The sequence below is a fragment of the Bos grunniens genome, chromosome 13, assembly GCF_055505025.1.
Source record: "Bos grunniens cultivar Pamir isolate PY7600 chromosome 13, Bosgru_T2T1.0, whole genome shotgun sequence".
Lineage (NCBI taxonomy): Eukaryota > Metazoa > Chordata > Mammalia > Artiodactyla > Bovidae > Bos > Bos grunniens.
In genome coordinates, this window is record NC_141177.1 from 7,703,738 (window position 1) to 7,720,612 (window position 16,875).

At 48.8% G+C, this 16,875-nt stretch overlaps 1 protein-coding gene across 2 annotated transcripts in view; it reads right to left on the reverse strand.

The window, feature by feature from the left end:
* Positions 1-1,540: 1,540 nt before the first annotated feature.
* The window catches only part of EYA2 (EYA transcriptional coactivator and phosphatase 2), a 263,186-nt gene continuing 247,851 nt past the window's right edge, over positions 1,541-16,875 (reverse strand). For both annotated transcript variants that reach the window (XM_086331564.1, XM_086331566.1), the window contains exons 13-16: positions 16,420-16,534; positions 15,341-15,462; positions 12,921-13,021; positions 1,541-2,307 (exon numbers count right to left, since the gene is read on the reverse strand). In XM_086331564.1, coding sequence (XP_086187690.1) covers positions 2,227-2,307; positions 12,921-13,021; positions 15,341-15,462; positions 16,420-16,534 — 419 coding nt within the window. In that variant the 3' untranslated portion in view covers positions 1,541-2,226. The remainder of the gene's footprint in view (positions 2,308-12,920; positions 13,022-15,340; positions 15,463-16,419; positions 16,535-16,875) is intronic.

Consider the following 16,875-nt stretch of genomic DNA (forward strand, 5'->3'; position numbering starts at 1 on the left):
TCAAAGGCATCAATTCTTTGGCGCTCAGCTTTCTTTATGGTCCAACTCTCACATCCATACATGACCACTGGGAAAACCACAGCTTTGATTAGGTGGACCTTTGGTGGCAAAGTAATGTCTCTGCTTTTTAATATGCTGTGTCGGTTTTTCATAGGAACCTCATCTATAATGGGATTCCAATTTGTGTTAGCATCCATTCTGTGGATTGATTCCAAGAATATCATTCCATGCTTGATTTTGGGGGAAACAGAAATGAAACAAACAGCACCTGCCCCCAGGGAGCTCAGCGCCTAGCGAGGAGTCTACTCACTGTTGGTAATGGCTTCCTATGTATCAGATTCTAGCTCTGCGACTCCAATCATCAGGTCGTTTTCCCATCTCCGCTGACATGGATGCCAGTCAATTGAAGACCCTGGATTTCACCAACATGAATAGAAGGAGGAGCTTATACTTAGGCTTGCATCCAATCAAATGGATCCAGGCTCTGCTGGGAACTCTGTGGGCAGCATCAGAGCTCAAGATGTCCTTGGAACTCCTCTGATGTCCCTTCCTGTTTCCTACACCGAATCCTCGGTTCATCCCCTGGAAAACAAACTCCTACCATTGGCATGGAGATTAGTTCTACTTCCATGCTGCTGCTGCTGTTAAGTCGCTTCAGTCGTGTCTGACTCTGTGCGACCCCATAAGATGGCAGCTCACCAGGCTCCCCTGTCCCTGGGATTCTCCAGGCAAGAACACTGGAGTGGGTTGCCACTTCCTTCTCCAATGCATGGAAGTGAAAAGTGAAAGTGAATGAAAAGTGAAAGTGAAGTCACTCAGTCATGTCTGACTGCTCGAGACCCCATGGACTGCAGCCTATCAGGCTCCTCCGTCTATGGGACTTTCCAGGCAAGAGTACTGGAGTGGGTTGCCATTGCCTTCTCCATAGCACCCCCCAAATTCTTTTAGCAGTAGCTCACTGATTCCTCCTCTGGGGAACCAGCTCTCTCCAACTTTCTGCTCATGAGAGATTGAACCCTAAATCCAGCTCCATGGGTAGCTCATGACTCAGGTTTGGCCAATGAGACACAATCCTGGGGCTCTTGTTGGAACCTCAAGGCAGAAGCAGCTCTTTCTACTGGTGTGGTTTTGCTGAAAGATTCTTGGAGCCATTTTTGCCACAACAGGGAAGAGCCTGCCTGAGAAGTAAAACCACCCAGGAGAAAGTCACTCAACCACCAGGACCCATGCTTGGTTTGGGGGGAAACGTGAAACAAACGGCACCTGCCCCCAGGGAGCTCCGCGCCTATCTCACTGTCGGTGATGGCTTTCTGTGTATCAGATTCTAGCTCTGAGACTCCATCATCAGGTCGTTTCCCCATCTCCACTATAGGATCCAGCTATGCCTGAAGACATATATGGACTAAAGTTCCTGGAGATGCTTTGTTTTTTGGCTTAAGCCAATTTGAGTTGGATTTTATACTTCTGCAGTGAAAGAGGAAAAGACCAACATATTCAGAAGCCGCAAAGGTGGTCATCAAGTAGTGACACCCTACCCCACTTCAAAATGTAAACGTGGTTTTATTTAATGCCTCTTTCCGTCGCAAAATACCACCTCCTCCCCAGGGTCCCCTCTTCCCAGAAAACAAGATGGCAGCGTAAGGCACGCGCACTGTCCGCATGATGTCAGGTTAGGTTCTTAAACACAAAATAAGCCAGTCTTCCCCACAGCCCCGAATCGTCTCCTTCACTAGTCCCCCCAAACCACAACTCGGAGCAGAGAGGCTTCGATTAGAACTGTGCACCACCAAACATTGCCAGCTGAGAAAACAAAAAAAACAACAGCTAAGAAAACCATCAACACAGGTACAAGAGCATAATAGCGGAGTAATGAGATTAGTCCATAAATTAAAGTGGGGAAAAAAAAAAAGCCTGTTCCCTTCTCATCACCAGCCCTCCCCCGAATCAGCAATTCCTTGCTTTTGTTCTGTGAGTCTTGCAGAAAAGTCTGGACTCTGAGCCAGCCCTCTTCCCCAAAGTTAAATATTCCAAAGCCACTGCTGGGTGCTCTGTTTCTCAGGACCCACGATGGGACTGAAAGGACAGCTTCTGAGATGGTCACTGGACACCTCCTGGCTGCAGGGACCCTGCCCGGTGTCCAGCATCTGGCGGGGGCGGCAGGGAAAGCCAGGGGCCTGGGCTGGTGGGCTGCATCTCTGACGGCAGGTGGCGAGGCCGCGGGTGCTGCTATAAATACTCCAGCTCCAGGGCGTGCCTCAGCGCCTCCAGGTCTGCGTGGCAGGATACCCTCCAGAAAGGCATGTTGTGCTGGAACACAGAACCGCAGACTCATGGTTACGGCTCTGCTGGCACCTCCTGCAGCCCCGCTGGATCCCATGCCTGTGGCGAGAGCCTCAGAAGTCACCAAGTCAACACATCATGGTGGACCCCACCACCCACCGATGTGATCAGTACCCACCGGTCTGGTCATCCTTTCTATTTCTTTGGAGCCTGTTATTTATTTATTTTTTGGCTTTGCCCAGTGTCCTGGGGAAATCTTTGTTCCCCAACAGCGATGGAACCTGTGTCCCCTGTACTGGGAGTGTGGCGTTTTAATCCCTGGACTACCAGGGGAGTCCCCTTCTGCGCCTGTTCTGATGCCTTATCCTGTACTGTCTGACATGTGGACTGACTGGCTCCTTTCCCCTCCATTGGGACCACTGTGGTCTTGATGTGCTGAAAGTGATGGTCGCTCAGTTGTGTCTGACTCTGTGACTTCACGAACTATAGCCTGTCAGGCTCCTCTGTCCATGGAATTCTCCAGGTAAGAATACTGGAGTGGGTTGCCATTCCCTTTTCCAGGGGATCTTCATGACCCAGGGATCAAACCCGAGTTTCCTATACTGCAGGCGGATTCTTTACCGTCTGAGCCACCAGGGAAGCGGTGCACAGACATGGCATCAATCACACAGCAGGAAAGCGATTCTGTCTTAAAAATGTGTTCTCAATCATGATATTCCAGACAGAAAGTCTTGGCCAGATGCTACAGTGTCTTCAACCCCTCCCTGACACTCACTAATTTCCATGTGAACAGACAGGGCTGGTCCCAGAGACTGTTTTTATCTTTTCTTTACAGCAGGCGATGCTTGCTCTCTGTTACTGTCACGCAATGAGGTTTTTCATTTTAAACATAAGCGCGCTGACTGAAAGGGAAACGTGAAGTAGATAACAGGACAGGCAGCATGCAGATACAGTAGAAGTAATTGGTGTAAAAGAAGTGCTATGTTGACTACGGAAAGAAATCACTCATGTGAAAGGAGAAATCTATGAAACACTTCCATAGTGTGAAGGTTAAATGTTTAAGACTGTCCTTGTCAGAGCTCTGTTCTGCCGTCATTAGCTGGGTGACCGTAAGTGATTTACTCCGCTGCTTGTCTGAAAAATGGGGATAATACTTGCTGTATACCATGTCTATCTTGTTTTACAAATGAGGAGACTGGGGCACACAGAGATTCTGTCTGACTCCAGAGAAAAAACTTGACTGCGTGTTCATCACCAGATGAACTAAAGCTGATGCCTGTCCAATAGCTGTGCTCCTCCTTTCTACTTCCAGAACCCTGAATTTGGCAGCACTGTGCCAGAGACGTAAGTAAGGGGTGAATTATGATTACATAAGTCAGCTATGACAACCCCAACCCTGTTTGTCAGGGATCTGTCCTGTATCCCACTTGACTTGTGAGCCACTGAAGCCAATGAGGAAGTTGGCTGGGGGCATCTGGGAAAGATTTTCCTCAGGGTTAGAGATAACTACCTGAGAACTCTTTTCTCCTTACATTCCCTTTTCATTTGAATGCTGGCATGTTAGTATGTGATGTCGGGAGCTGTGGCAGCTGTTTTGAGATCATGAGGCAACATAGCAGAAATGAAAAAGCCAAAGATGATTAGAAAGGTAGAGCAAAATGATGGAAAGGGATACTTGGTGAGTTTTTGGACCCACTGCAACAACCTAGGGTACACCTACTTCTAATCTTGTTAGGTGAGGAAGTGTTTAAGTCTTCATTACAGCTAAAAGATACTGAGCCTCCTCAAGATGGTCACTGACCTTCAGTTATTTACTGAATGAACAGGGGGTGCCTGATGAACATATGTGAATGCCCCAGTTCCGTGGTGGGTGTACTGCCCTGTGAGGTTTTTTGCCCACAGAGTAGAAATTATACAAGTGTCCTTTTGGTTCCAGGAGCACAATAAACCCTTTCCTGCCTCTGGGGGGTCTGCACTTTTGATAGCTGGGTCAGGGCAGGTGTCTCCGGAGGGGTGACATTTAAGTAGGCCCCAGAGAATGCGAAGGCAGAGGCCATGCAAATGTCGGGGGGAGGTAGTCAAGGCTGAAGACACAGCAAGTGCAAAGGCCCCGAGGAGGGTCTGAGCTTGGAAGGTCATGTTCACTGCTGCCTAGCATGCCTCTTGGCCCACAGTGGGCACTTAATATTCGTGGAATGAAAGAAAAAAGGAAGGGAGGGAGAAGAAAAGGGAAGAAGAGTTTTTCAAAGCTAAGTTCTCAATGGACACATCTTTTTCTCTTTTGCCCAAAGGAAGCAAAAAATGATCCATCGTGGGCAACAGATGCCATCTCTTTAATGCCTTTCAGCCCCCCGCCCCTCCCCTCAGCCTGGCTGAGCCTTTCATTCTCTGCAAAGATGGATGTTGGTGGCTGCCTGACCAATCCACTCCCTCCTTAAACAATGTAATTTATTTTTCTGGGAGGAAATGAGCAAAGGGGAAGAGATTGTCTCAGCAGTCTCCCTCCCAGGCCTGGTGGCTGCAGAGCCTGGGTGGATTTATCACTTGTGGAGAGGTGGAGACAAATGACCCGCTAAAATGGAGATATTAACAACACTGTCAGCTGAGACAGCCGAAGCCCCCGTCCTGTCGCCGTATTTCACGCTGCTCAGGTGTCCGGCGGCCTGGGCTAATGAGGCCCATCCATCAGGCCAGGAGAGCTGCTGGCGCACAGAGCTGCTCATTAACATGCTGGGGCTGCTGCTTCAGACACTGGTGGGCATTTTCAGGGGAGCTTGGTGTATGGGGGTGGTGTGCCCTAGTCTTCTTTGGTGGACTCCACTCTCTTCTGACCAGCTCGGGGGTGCGGAACGACGGTGTTTGAAACTCCTAAGTCCGCCTCCTTCCTACCAGGAGTTTGGCACAAAACACGTAGCAGTTTACATGACCAGCTGTGTGAACTTAAGTAAGTTAATTAACCTCTCTGAGTCTCAAACAGGTCCTCTATAAAATGAAGTGGGGTGGTACCCACTTTGTGGGGGGAGGGGCTTGGAGGATTAAATAAAATGATGACATCAGTAATAAAGAGTAGTGGGTAACCAACCTGGACAGCATATTAAAAAGCAGAGACATTACCAACAAAGGTCTGTCTAGTCAAAGCTATGGTTTTTCCAGTGGTCATGTATGGATGTGAGAGTTGGACTATAAAGAAAGCTGAGCACTGAAGAATTGATGGTTTTGAACTGTGGTGTTGGAGAAGACTCTTGAGAGTCCCTTGGACTGCAAGAAGATCTAACCAGTCCATCCTAAAGGAGATCAGTCTGAATATTCATTGGAAGGACTGATGCTGAAGCTGAAACTCCAGTGTTTTGTCCAACTGATACGAAGAACTGACTCATTGGAAAGAACCGACTCTTTCCCTGAGGCTGGGAAAGATTGAAGGCAGGAGGGGAAGGGGATGACAGAGGATGAGATGGTTGGATGGCATCACCGACTCAATGGACATGAGTTTGAGTACACTCCGGGAGTTGGTGATGGACAGGGAGGCCTGGCATGTTGCAGTCCATGGGGTCGCAAAGAGTCAGACACGACTGAGCAACTGAACTGAACTGAAGGCTGGGATGAGTTACAGCCCCGCCACCTGCCGGCTGTGATGGAGACTGCTGGCTGGCTCCCTACCTCCATTCTCTCCTTCTCTCTCAGAAAATGTTCCTTCCTTGTTTTCTTCCTTTTCTTCGTTTCTTTCCTTGCTAGGCAGGAGTGGCTGAGAATCAAGGCTACATCTTCCAGCTCGCTTTGTGGCAAGGTGTGACTTTCTGACTCAAAAATCCGTCCAATAGGATTTGAGCAGCCGTGATGTCGACCTGTATCTTCTGTGCTCTTAAAGGGCCGGGAAGTCCTCCCCTCCGCCCTCGCCTTGATTTTCCTGGTGGGGGCAATGCAGACGTGGAGGGGAGAGAAGCGGTCTGTGTGGTAAGAGCAGTACTAGGACTGGCAGAGCAACGAGACGGAAGGGGCCTGGGCCCCTGGTGCTGGCCCCGCCCTTTGGGCAGCTAACGGGAGAAAGAGTCGGCTTTCCGCTCTTGAAGCTGCCAGCCGGCATCTCTGGCGTCGCAAACTCCGCTGAACAAAACCTGGCCCTGCTGGGGACTACCTTACCCACTCCCTCGGCCTGGATTCAGTGACACTTGCTCCTGTGGACTTTGCCCAAACAAGACACTGGGGTGAGTTTTTGTTATGTGGGCAGATTTTGTTTTTTTTCTTATTTAAGCTATTTTATTGTGAAGTTGCTCAGTCGTGTGTGACTCTGTGCAGTCCCATGGACGTTAGCTTAGCAGGCTCCTCCGTCCGTGGAATTTTCCAGGCAAGAGTACTGGAGTGGCTTGCCATTTCCTTCTGGGATTTGAACCCTGGTCTCCCACATTGCAGGCGGACGCTTTACCCTCTGAGCCACCAGGGAAGTTCAAGCTATTTTATTAGATACCTGCAAGTTGTATGGATGTGAGAGTTGGACTGTGAAGAAAGCTGAGCGCTGAAGAATTGATGCTTTTGAACTGTGGTGTTGGAGAGGACTCTTGAGAGTCCCTTGGACTGCAATGAAGTCCAACCAGTCCATCCTAAAGGAGATCAGTCCTGGGTGTTCATTGGAAGGACTGATGCTAAAGCTGAAACTCCAATACTTTGGCCTCCTCATGCGAAGAGTTGACTCATTGGAAAAGACCCTGATGCTGGGAGGGATTGGGGGCAGGAGGAGAAGGGGACGACAGAGGATGAGATGGCTGGATGGCATCACCGACTCAATGGACGTGAGTTTGGGTGAACTCCGGGAGTTGGTGATGGACAGGGAGGCCTTGCGTGCTGTGGTTCATGGGGTCGCAAAGAGTCAGACACGACTGAGCGACTGAATTGAACTGAACTGAAGTTTAGCTCAAATGAATACTTCTATATTTCTAATTTTTTAGTAATGACTTTCACCTTAAAATCCATTTCTTTGATATTAATACAGCTGTACTGGCTTTCATTGTTAGTATACATATGAACACTTTTTCTGTATTTTTCAACTGTTCTCTATATTAGGAATCTTTCACATTCAGCCAGCTTAAAAAAAAAAAAAACTGTCAGAAAATCACTGACTTTGAAATTGTGCTTCATTCCCATTTATTGTGATGACATTTGGCTTTTTTTTATATCAGTTTACTTTTTTTTTTTAATCAGACTTCTCCTGTTTTCTTTGATAAACTTCTTTGCCTTATTTTAAAAAATGTATTTATCTTTGGCTGCGTTGGGTCTTCATTGCCATGAGGGCTTTTCTCTAGCTGAAGGGGCAGGGGCTACTCTTCAGGTGTGGTGTTCAGGCTTCTCATTGCAGTGGCTTCTATTGTCAACCACGGTCTCAGGGCAAGTGGACTCAGTAGGTAAGGCTCCTGTGCTAGAACACAGGCTCAGCAGTTTTGATGCATGGGCTCAGTTGCTCTGTGGCATGTGGGATCCTCCCGGACCAGGGATCGAATCTGTATCTCCTGCATTGGCAGGTGGATTCTTTACCACTGACCCACCAGGGAAACCCCCTCTTCTTTGCTTATTTTTAATTAGATTCTTTGCTCAATTCATCTTCCCTCTTTGTTATGTGCAAATTCGGACTCCTGTTTCCTTTCTCTTCTGGCTCCCCTGAAGAGAGACCCTCCTCTGAATTTCTGAAGATGGCTTTAGCTTTCTCCCGCAGCCCCAGGGAGTAGTAACTTTGGGCTATTGAGTAGTAGCTTTGGGCTACTGAGGGCTAACTCTGCACGGTTCCTCTGCTGGCCCCCCTGGTGTTTGTTCTCTGCAGGTGTGATGGATTAAAAAGGCAGCTCAGAGAGGGTTGCCACTGGCTGAAGGCCACACAGCCAACAATGGCAGAGCTGGGATTTAGGGCAAAATACGCTCCCCTAGCCACCTGTTTCTGTGAGAGCCAGGTGGCTGTAGGGTGAGGCGAGGGAGGTGCCAGGGACACAGAGTTGAAAGAGGCACCTCCAGGACTTCCCTGGAGGTCCAGTGGTTAAGACTCTGCGCTTCCACTGCACAGGGCATGGGTTCGATCCCTGCTTGGAGAACTAAGATCTCAAAAAAAAAAAAAAAAGGACTCCTTTAGTTTATCAAGAGGCATCTCTGTCAGCTCCCCCTCCTCCTGGCTCTCTAAGGGAGGGTGACCCTAGACTAACAGTTCTCAAAGCAGCAGCCTGCCCCCTAGGAGTGACTGTGTGAGTTTTGACTGTTGTCATGATTGGGGGGCACTACACGTGGGGCAGGTGCCTGCTTCATCCCACACACCTTAGACTTGAATGATTTTCAAATGTTCTGCCAGATATTTAAGTATAAACCCATTCATAATAACCTGAATGGAGACCCTTAACTCCACTTTGCCACATAAATAGAGTATCTTTCACATGCTTTTAATAAACGTTTTCCAGGGCTGCAATTACTGTGTGAACTGGGGAAGCCTATATTTTGTTTTACTCCGAGCCTAACCACGGGTTGCTCTGCAGTTTGGAGCAATCACGTGACGGCCGCAGCAGCTCGATGGCTTCGTGAGTGGCTGAGACTGCACATGCGTGTCCTCCTGCATTTGCTGGGCTGCATCCTCAGTGACAGCACTTCTGGGTGCAAGGCTCTGTGCTCAAACATTTACCTACTGGAGCACATGTTATTGTGAGTATAAATACGTGTGTGTGCTCAGTCGTGTCCAACTCTTTGCGACCCTATAGACCGTAGCCCGCCAGGCTCCTCTGTGCATGGGATTCTCCAGGCAAGAATACTGGAGTGGGTTGCCGTGCCCTCCTCCAGGGGACCTTCCTGACCCAGGGATCGACCTTGTGTCTCTCACGTCTCCTGCATTAGCAGGTGGATTCTTTACCACTATCGCCACCTGAGGAACCCTTGAGTACAAATGACCTTCCCTTATTTCATTAAAAAAAATTTTTTTTGATGTAGACCATTTTTAAACTCTTTATTGAATCTGTTACCAGATGCTGCTGCTTTACGTTTTGGTCTTGAGACATGTGGGATCTTAGCCCCCTGTGGATAGAATCTGCGCCCCCAGCACTGGAAGGCGAAGTCTTAACCCCCGGACCACCAGGGAGGCCCCGCCCTTATCTCTCTCTCTATCACTGGATGTTGATCTCCAGGACGCTATGGTTTTTTTTTTCTTTTAAAATTTTCCTGGGGCAGGCCATTATGGTTTTAAGGGGCTTTTATTATCCATTAGTATTTCATTTCAGGATAGTAAATAATCATTTCAAAACATTTGCTCAGTCAGTTCAGTCGCTCAGTCCGACTCTTTGTGACCCCATGGACTGCAGCACACCAGGCCTCCCTGTCAATCACCAACTCCCGGAATCTACTCAAACTCATGTCCATTGAGTCGGTGATGCCATCCAACCATCTCATCCTCTGTCATCCCCTCCTTCCGCCTTCAATCTTTTCCAACATCAGGGTCTCTTCAAATGAGATGCTTACTCCTTCGAAGGAAAGTTATGACCAAACTAGACAGCATATTAAAAGGCAGAGACATTACTTTGCCAACAAAGGTCCATCTAGTCAAGGCTATGGTTTTCCCAGTAGTCATGTATAGATGTGAGAGTTGGACTATAAGGAAACCTGAGCGCCGAAGAATTGATGCAACTGCAGTGTTAGAGAAGACTCTTGAGAGTCCCTTGAACTGCAAGGAGATCCAACCAGTCCATCGAGATCAGTCCTGAATATTCATTGGAAGGACTGACGCTGAAGCCGAAACTCCAATACTTTGGCCACTTGATGCGAAGAGCTGACTCATTTGAAGACGTTTGAAAACATCTGCTACACTGTCCTAAGAAATGCCCTTTGACGTGAGAAGGCAAGTAAACAGCAGTGACTGCTCCATGGACTTCCTTGTCATTCTCCAGGTGAGAACCAGAGGGCGGGTAGGGAGGTGCCCACAGCCAGAGGCCTAAGCAGGTTCTCAGTCTGCTTCTATCAGAGTTAAAGTTTATTTTGATCGCTGTCACATGCTTGGGCAGAAGTTCTCAGTTAGATCTGAACTTGGAAAAGGGGCTCTAGACTCCCCCTCCCACCCCAGAAGTGGGCTTCAGGTAGGTTCACCAGAGACCAGCTCTTGACCTGGCACACCGGTCCTGGATTCATGTGATAATTCATGAGGTTCACACCACTGTTTTGGTCATATCCTGGTGTAGCATCCATATCAGTTAGCTCACTTGCTCAGTTGTGTCCGACTCTTTGTGACCCTATGGACTGCAGCATGCCAGGCTTCCCTGTCCATCACCAGCTCCCGGAACTTGCTTCAACACATATACATTAAGTCGGTGATGCCATCCAACCATCTCATCCTCTGTCGTCCCCTTCTCCTGCCTTCAATCTTTCCCAGCATCAGGGTCTTTTCAAATGAGTCAGCTCTTCACATCAGGTGGCCAAAGTATTGGAGTTTCAGCTTCAACATCAGTCCTCCCAATGAATATTCAGGACTGATCTCCTTTAGGATGGACTGACTGGTTCTCCTTGCAGCCCAAGGGACTCTCAAGAGTCTTCTCCAACACCACATTTCAAAAGCATCAATTCTTCGGTGCTCAGCTTTTTTCATGGTCACCCCGATAGCTATGATTAATATTTTCTCCTCTAAATTGAATGTAAGCCATGCCATGTGGTGTGTGGGATCTCACTTCCCTGACCAGGGATCAAACCTATGTCCCTGCATTGGGAGTGTGGAGTCTTGGCCACTGGAGGGCCAGTGGTAAGGACAGCCAGGTAAAGAAGTCCCTCAAAATCAGTTCATTTTTAAAGTTAAAGAAATCTGCTTTAAAAAGAAGTACTCAGAGTAAAAGCTGAAGTCCCTCTGAAGGCCCAAGGCACCTCCACGACTGCACCTCCCTGACCCTCCGTGCCCTTTGCTTGGTGCATCCCTGAGGCCACCCCACCTCTCTGCAGGAAGCTCCAGCCTTCGGACCTTTGAACTCCTTGGTTCCTCTCCCAAAATTCCCTCCCTCTGATGCTCACTTCATCAGAGGGAAAAGTTACTTTTGAACTGTGGTGTTGGAGAAGACTCTTGAGAGTCCCTTGAACTGCAAGGAGATCCAACCAGTCCATCCTAAAGGAGATCAGTCCTGAATATTCATTGGGAGGACTGATGCTGAAGCTGACACTCCAACACTTTGGCCACCTGATGCAAAGAATGGACTCATTAGAAAAGACCCTGATGCTGGGAAAGATTGAAGGAGGAGGCGAAGGGGATGACAGAGGAAGAGGTGGTTGGATGGTGTCACTGACTCAATGGACATGAGTTTGAGTGAACTCCGGGAGCTGGTGATGGACAGGGAAGCCTGGCATGCTGCAGTCCATGGGGTTGCAAAGAGTCGGACACAAGTGAGCGACTGAACTAACGGATGCTCACTTGGCTTACTTCCTCTCCTCCCACCTCTGCTCGGCTGTCACCTCGCAGCCAGGCCGGCCTTGATCACCACATACACTCCTAGCCTGCCCCCCCCAGCGCCGCCTTTGTTTTCCACTCCCCACTTTACTTTTCTCCCAAGCTCTGGTGGTCATCTGACACGCTTGTTACACTTAGGTGCTGACTGCTTGTCCCCAGGCTGTGAGCTGAGTGAGGGGTGAGACGGTCCGTGTGTTCTGCTCACTGCCCAGGCACAGCGCCTGCAAGAGAGGCCACACACAGTAGGTGCTCAGCTAACGGAGCTTGCACTCCAGGTGGAGGGTCGGTGATGCAGCCACGAGTCACAAAGGTAACTCTTTCATGACAAGAGGGGATACGGCCTTGGAGGAGGAATATGGAGAGCTGGGGGAGGGAAGTGCGGGCAGGCTTCACTGAGCTGGAAGGTCGGAGTGGGAGCTGGGAGGGAAATCCTCCTCTGGAGGGAGGCTGAGGCGGGAAAAGGATGAATCAGGAAGAGTAAGGGGAGGAGCAAGGAAGGGAAAGGGAGGAACCTTCCAGGAGGCTGGACCAGTATATGCAAAGCCTTCTAAGCTTCCCCTCTCCCAAGCCCGTCTCAGGACCTTCCATCTTCTTGTGGGTTTCATCCACTGAGACCCTAAACATTTTTGCATTTCCTTAGAATCTGTTTCTGAGACAGGAAGGGGGAATTCAGATCCCCCAAATTAAGCTCTGTGACATTAACAATCCACTTCCCAGGCCTCTGGGTGGGGGGGGCGGCAGGCTCTCTGGGATGCTGTCGACAGGTCCAGACCCCAGACTTTAGCAGCTGTTTCTTTTCCAAGAACAGAGCTACGGCCACCAGAACCCCCCTGCCTGTCTCCTCATGGGCCTGAGATCACAAAAGCAGGATTTTCTTTTTTATTAGCTTAATGCTGTCTTTATTAACTGGGAAGGGTTCCTGGAACATATGATCAGTGAGTATTAAATAAAACACACACGTGCACCAGCTCCCCCACCAGCCTGCCCTGACGGAGGGTCTCTGGGCTCCTGAGCAGTTGTCCCAGAAACAATGCAAGGCTACCAGGGGTGGCAGCCAAAGGCACGGAGGGGGGATTTGCAGAAGGAAATGACTCAGGATGCTTCTGCGATTTCTGAGTGGGAGTGGACCAGTGACCAAAGAGCCTGGAAAGGAGACAGGCTCAACAGAGGAGGGGGAAGCAGCCTGAGAGCTGCGTGGAGGAAGTACCTTTTTGGCTCCCTGCTCCTCTTCCACTCCATCGCCGATCACGATGTAGACGGCCTTTCTGCCAAACCTCTGCATTATCCTCTCGAAGCAGCTCTCCTTCCCTGCATGCATGGAAGGAAAGGGAGATGCTCGGTGAGGACCTGGGGCTGCGGTGAATAATCACCACTAGTTAAGAGCTTACTTTGTGCAGCCGTCTTCCTAAGGACCTGGGATGAATCATTTCATCCTTGAGCAAACCTGGAGGTGTCCCTGTCCCCAGGCGACAGGACAACAAGACAGAGGCCCAGAGTGGTTAAGAGGCTGGTCCACGGGGACCCAGCAGAAAGGCAGAACAGGGGTTTGAAACACGCTCTGGTGTCTGTGCAGCTGTCCGGTGTAAGAGCGATGGACCCGTTTTACAGATTAGACGTGAAGCCCCGAGAGGTGAGGTGATCTGCCCAGGGTCCCAGGGTTAGGAAGCAGAAGTATCGGGCTTCATGTGTCCGAAGATGGGCAGCCTGGTGCCAGGGTGGCCCTCATGTGATTCCCTGGTTTGTTTTTCTCTTGCTTCGTGTAGATGATCATCTTTTCATGTTTTCCTTCGTCCCAGGTGGCCAGGCAGCAACATCAATCCTGGCACACTGAATTCAGATCTTAGCTCGACCTGACCTCGTCGGCAAGTTTAGGAACTACCATCATAACGAGAAGCGTTCTAATCGTGACAGCTGTGACTCTATGCTGGCGCCTGCTGAGCGCTTCACCTATATCAGCATTTCTCAGCCTCGGTGCTCCTGACGTTTTGGGCTGGCTAATTTCTTTGCCACCCTGAGCACTGAAGGATATCCAGTGCCATCTCTGGTCTAGAACTTTAGTAAAGGCTCTGCTCTAAGGAAATGCTTCCAAAGTATATATTATAAATTGATTTTTTCTCCAAAACAAAACACAGGTAAAAATATCTCATCAAAAACATCTTAACTAGATTTTGTATTATTATACATTTTTAGGTGATACACACACACACACACACACACACTAATCAAGACACAGTGTCCCTCTACCCCTACCCCAGAAAAACCAATATTACTTGTCCTGATGACAAATGCTGCTGTTCATTTTTAGTTACTGAATTCTCTTATTTGATGAAAGCTCTGAGCCTAAGGTGTTTTATCTGTTAATAAGGGAGATCAGCAAATATGAAAGAGTTGTTGAAACAGGATAACACTAAATTGAGACACTTCTTGAAAGAGCATTAAAAAATCAACAGTCTTCTGTGTGGTTCAAAGTTGGGTTATTCAATGTACTACCTAAAATAAAACCACCTCATGTACCATCCTGGGGTGGGAAATGTTTTCCTATTCTTCCTTAGTAATAGAATTTCCCAAGTTTTACCCGGGCTTGCTGCTGCTACTGCTGCTAAGTCGCTTCAGTCGTGTCCGACTCTGTGCGACCCCATAGACGGCAGCCCAACAGGCTTCCTCGTCCCTGGGATTCTCCAGGCAAGAATACTGGAGTAGGTTGCCATTTCCTTCTCCAATGCATGAAAGTGAAAAGTGAAAGTGAAGTCGCTCAGTCGTGTCCGACTCTTAGCGACCCCATGGACTTAGCTATGGTCATTTAGCTATGGACTACATTTCCCAGATTCCCTGGCAACTAGTTGTGGCCACGTGACTAAGCTAGGCCAATAGATGAGTAGAAGTAAACCCCGCCCCCAGTGTTATTTTTACAATACTGGCGGTGTATCACCCCTTCCTCTTTTCTCCCTTCCCATAAGCTAGAATAACAATATGGCAGATTCTGATTTGACCATATACATGAGAATAAAATTAGAAGGGATGATGATGGGAAAAATGGGGAGAACCTTGCTTCCTGGATGAGTATGAACAGAATCACCCCATCAGCCTGGATCACTCGCCTTTGGTCTGTTTGACCTCTGAGAGAACTTAGCTTTGGCCCTAATGTAATTAGGGTCTTCCCAAAGGTGGGGCTAGAGGTAAAGAACCTGCCTGCCAATGCAGGAGACAAAAGAGATGAGGGTTCGATCCCTGGGTCAGGAAGATCCCCTAGAGGAGGGCATGGCAACCCACTCCAGTATTCTTGCCTGGAGAATCCCATGGACAGAAAAGCCTGGTCGGCTGTGGTCCACAGGGTTGCAAAGAGTCAGACATGACTGAAGCGACTTAGCACACACACACACGCACTAATGTAATTAAACCCTTGTATTTGCGGGTATTTGTTAATAGCAGCTTTGTGCATATCTTACTAATACACTTTGGAAAACTGCAAAACTAAGCAATTTCTCTAGAAGCAGAGGTTATGAGGGTGGTTTGGGGAATTTGGTCATGCCTCGGACAAATTCTGTAACTTCCCTGGTGTCATTAAACCTCTCATCCCGGCAGGCAAAGTCGACCTTATGCTCCCCCTGTAGGTGCAGGTTCCCCTACCTGTCTTGGTTGCACTGTAGATGTTCTCAATAGGAAACACAGAACCCAATCCGTACAGCAGGACTTTGGCCAGGGCAGGAATTAGTTGAGTGGTGGTGACCAGCACGTTGACACAATTGGGCCTGAGGACAAAGAAGACTGTGGGTCAGAACTCCAGGATAGCACAAGGAGTTTAGTAGCTGAGCCTGGAGTTGGTGGGAATTCTGGTGCGGTTTGGAGGCTCTGGCCAAGTCATCTTCAGGTGAGGGTGGATGGAGCTCCAGGATCCTCCCACCATTCCTCTCTTTTAAGCCTCCTGACGCATTACAATTGAATACAAGTATAATACTTCTATTTACAAAGCAAATGTTTATTGCAAGGGTCACTAAAATAGCTGCAGGGACCTGCTGGAAACGTACCTGAGCGGTACAGAACAAGTGTGGGAGAGCAGGGAGACGTGAGGCCTGGCATAAGGACTGGAAAGCACGTGCGAGTTCTGACACCTGACATCCTCAAAACCTTTCGGTTCTGGATTAACCTTCCCTGTCTTTGGGGCCAAGTGTGTATCAGACAAAATGCATCAGTAGAGTGGATTCAGCTCACGGGCTGCCATTTTGTAACCATTCATATGTTGGGTCACAAGAATTCTGATGTTGGTACAGAGTAAGTTGTTCTCTGCTGCAGGTGATTTTTTTTTTTTTTAAGAGTAAGAGGCAATTTATTAGGAGGCCTAGAATGAAACTGGACTCCCCTGACCTCACTAAGGGCCCACCAGATAAACTGGGGCATTCTATAAAATGGTTTTCACCAGGCGATGTTGTGGCTGCACGGTATTGTGGGCAAGAGTGGACGGGAGAAGACAGACCTACGGACCAAAGTCTTTAGCTCTGCTGGCCCCTGACTGAGTCTCTGCAGCTATCTGCTCATCTATGGGACAAGGTGTCCATGGTGCCTGGTACATCCCAGCTTTATCAAATGTCTGGAAAGTGTGCCAGGGAGAATTTGGAGAGTTCGATTGTCCCAGTGTGGACGTGAAGGGGCCACCAGCCTTGAATGGGAGAAAGTTCAGCACACAAAGAGAAATGGGGGCTCCCACCTACCGGGAATTGATGAGGTTTAGTGCCTTCAGAGAGTGGGTCAGCCAGAGGTCAGTCAGAGCTTCCAGCTCGGCTCTGAGCTGTAGCCAGGTCTCTCTTTTGGGAGCTCCTATCAAGCCTGTGGACAAAGCAAAAAAACATACAGTTATCATTTTAGAGGTCTGGGGAAGTAGGGTGACAGAAAGGGAGTCTAGCTACTGTACTTTGAGGTTTCAAGTCAGGTGACACCCAAGGACAACTTCAGTCCAGTGACCTAAATTTTATTTTGAGATTGACTGATAGGCTCAATGGATGGATGGATTGATCATTCACTGCCTCCCAGATGCTGACTTATTAAGCATTTTCTCTTTACATCCTGTATCTTGCTCTTTTCCAGACACACTTACTGAAACCTTTAGGATGCTGCTGTCTACAGTGACTCCTGGGTTGGCGGCTGCAGCCCCCACTGGGCTGGTTCTG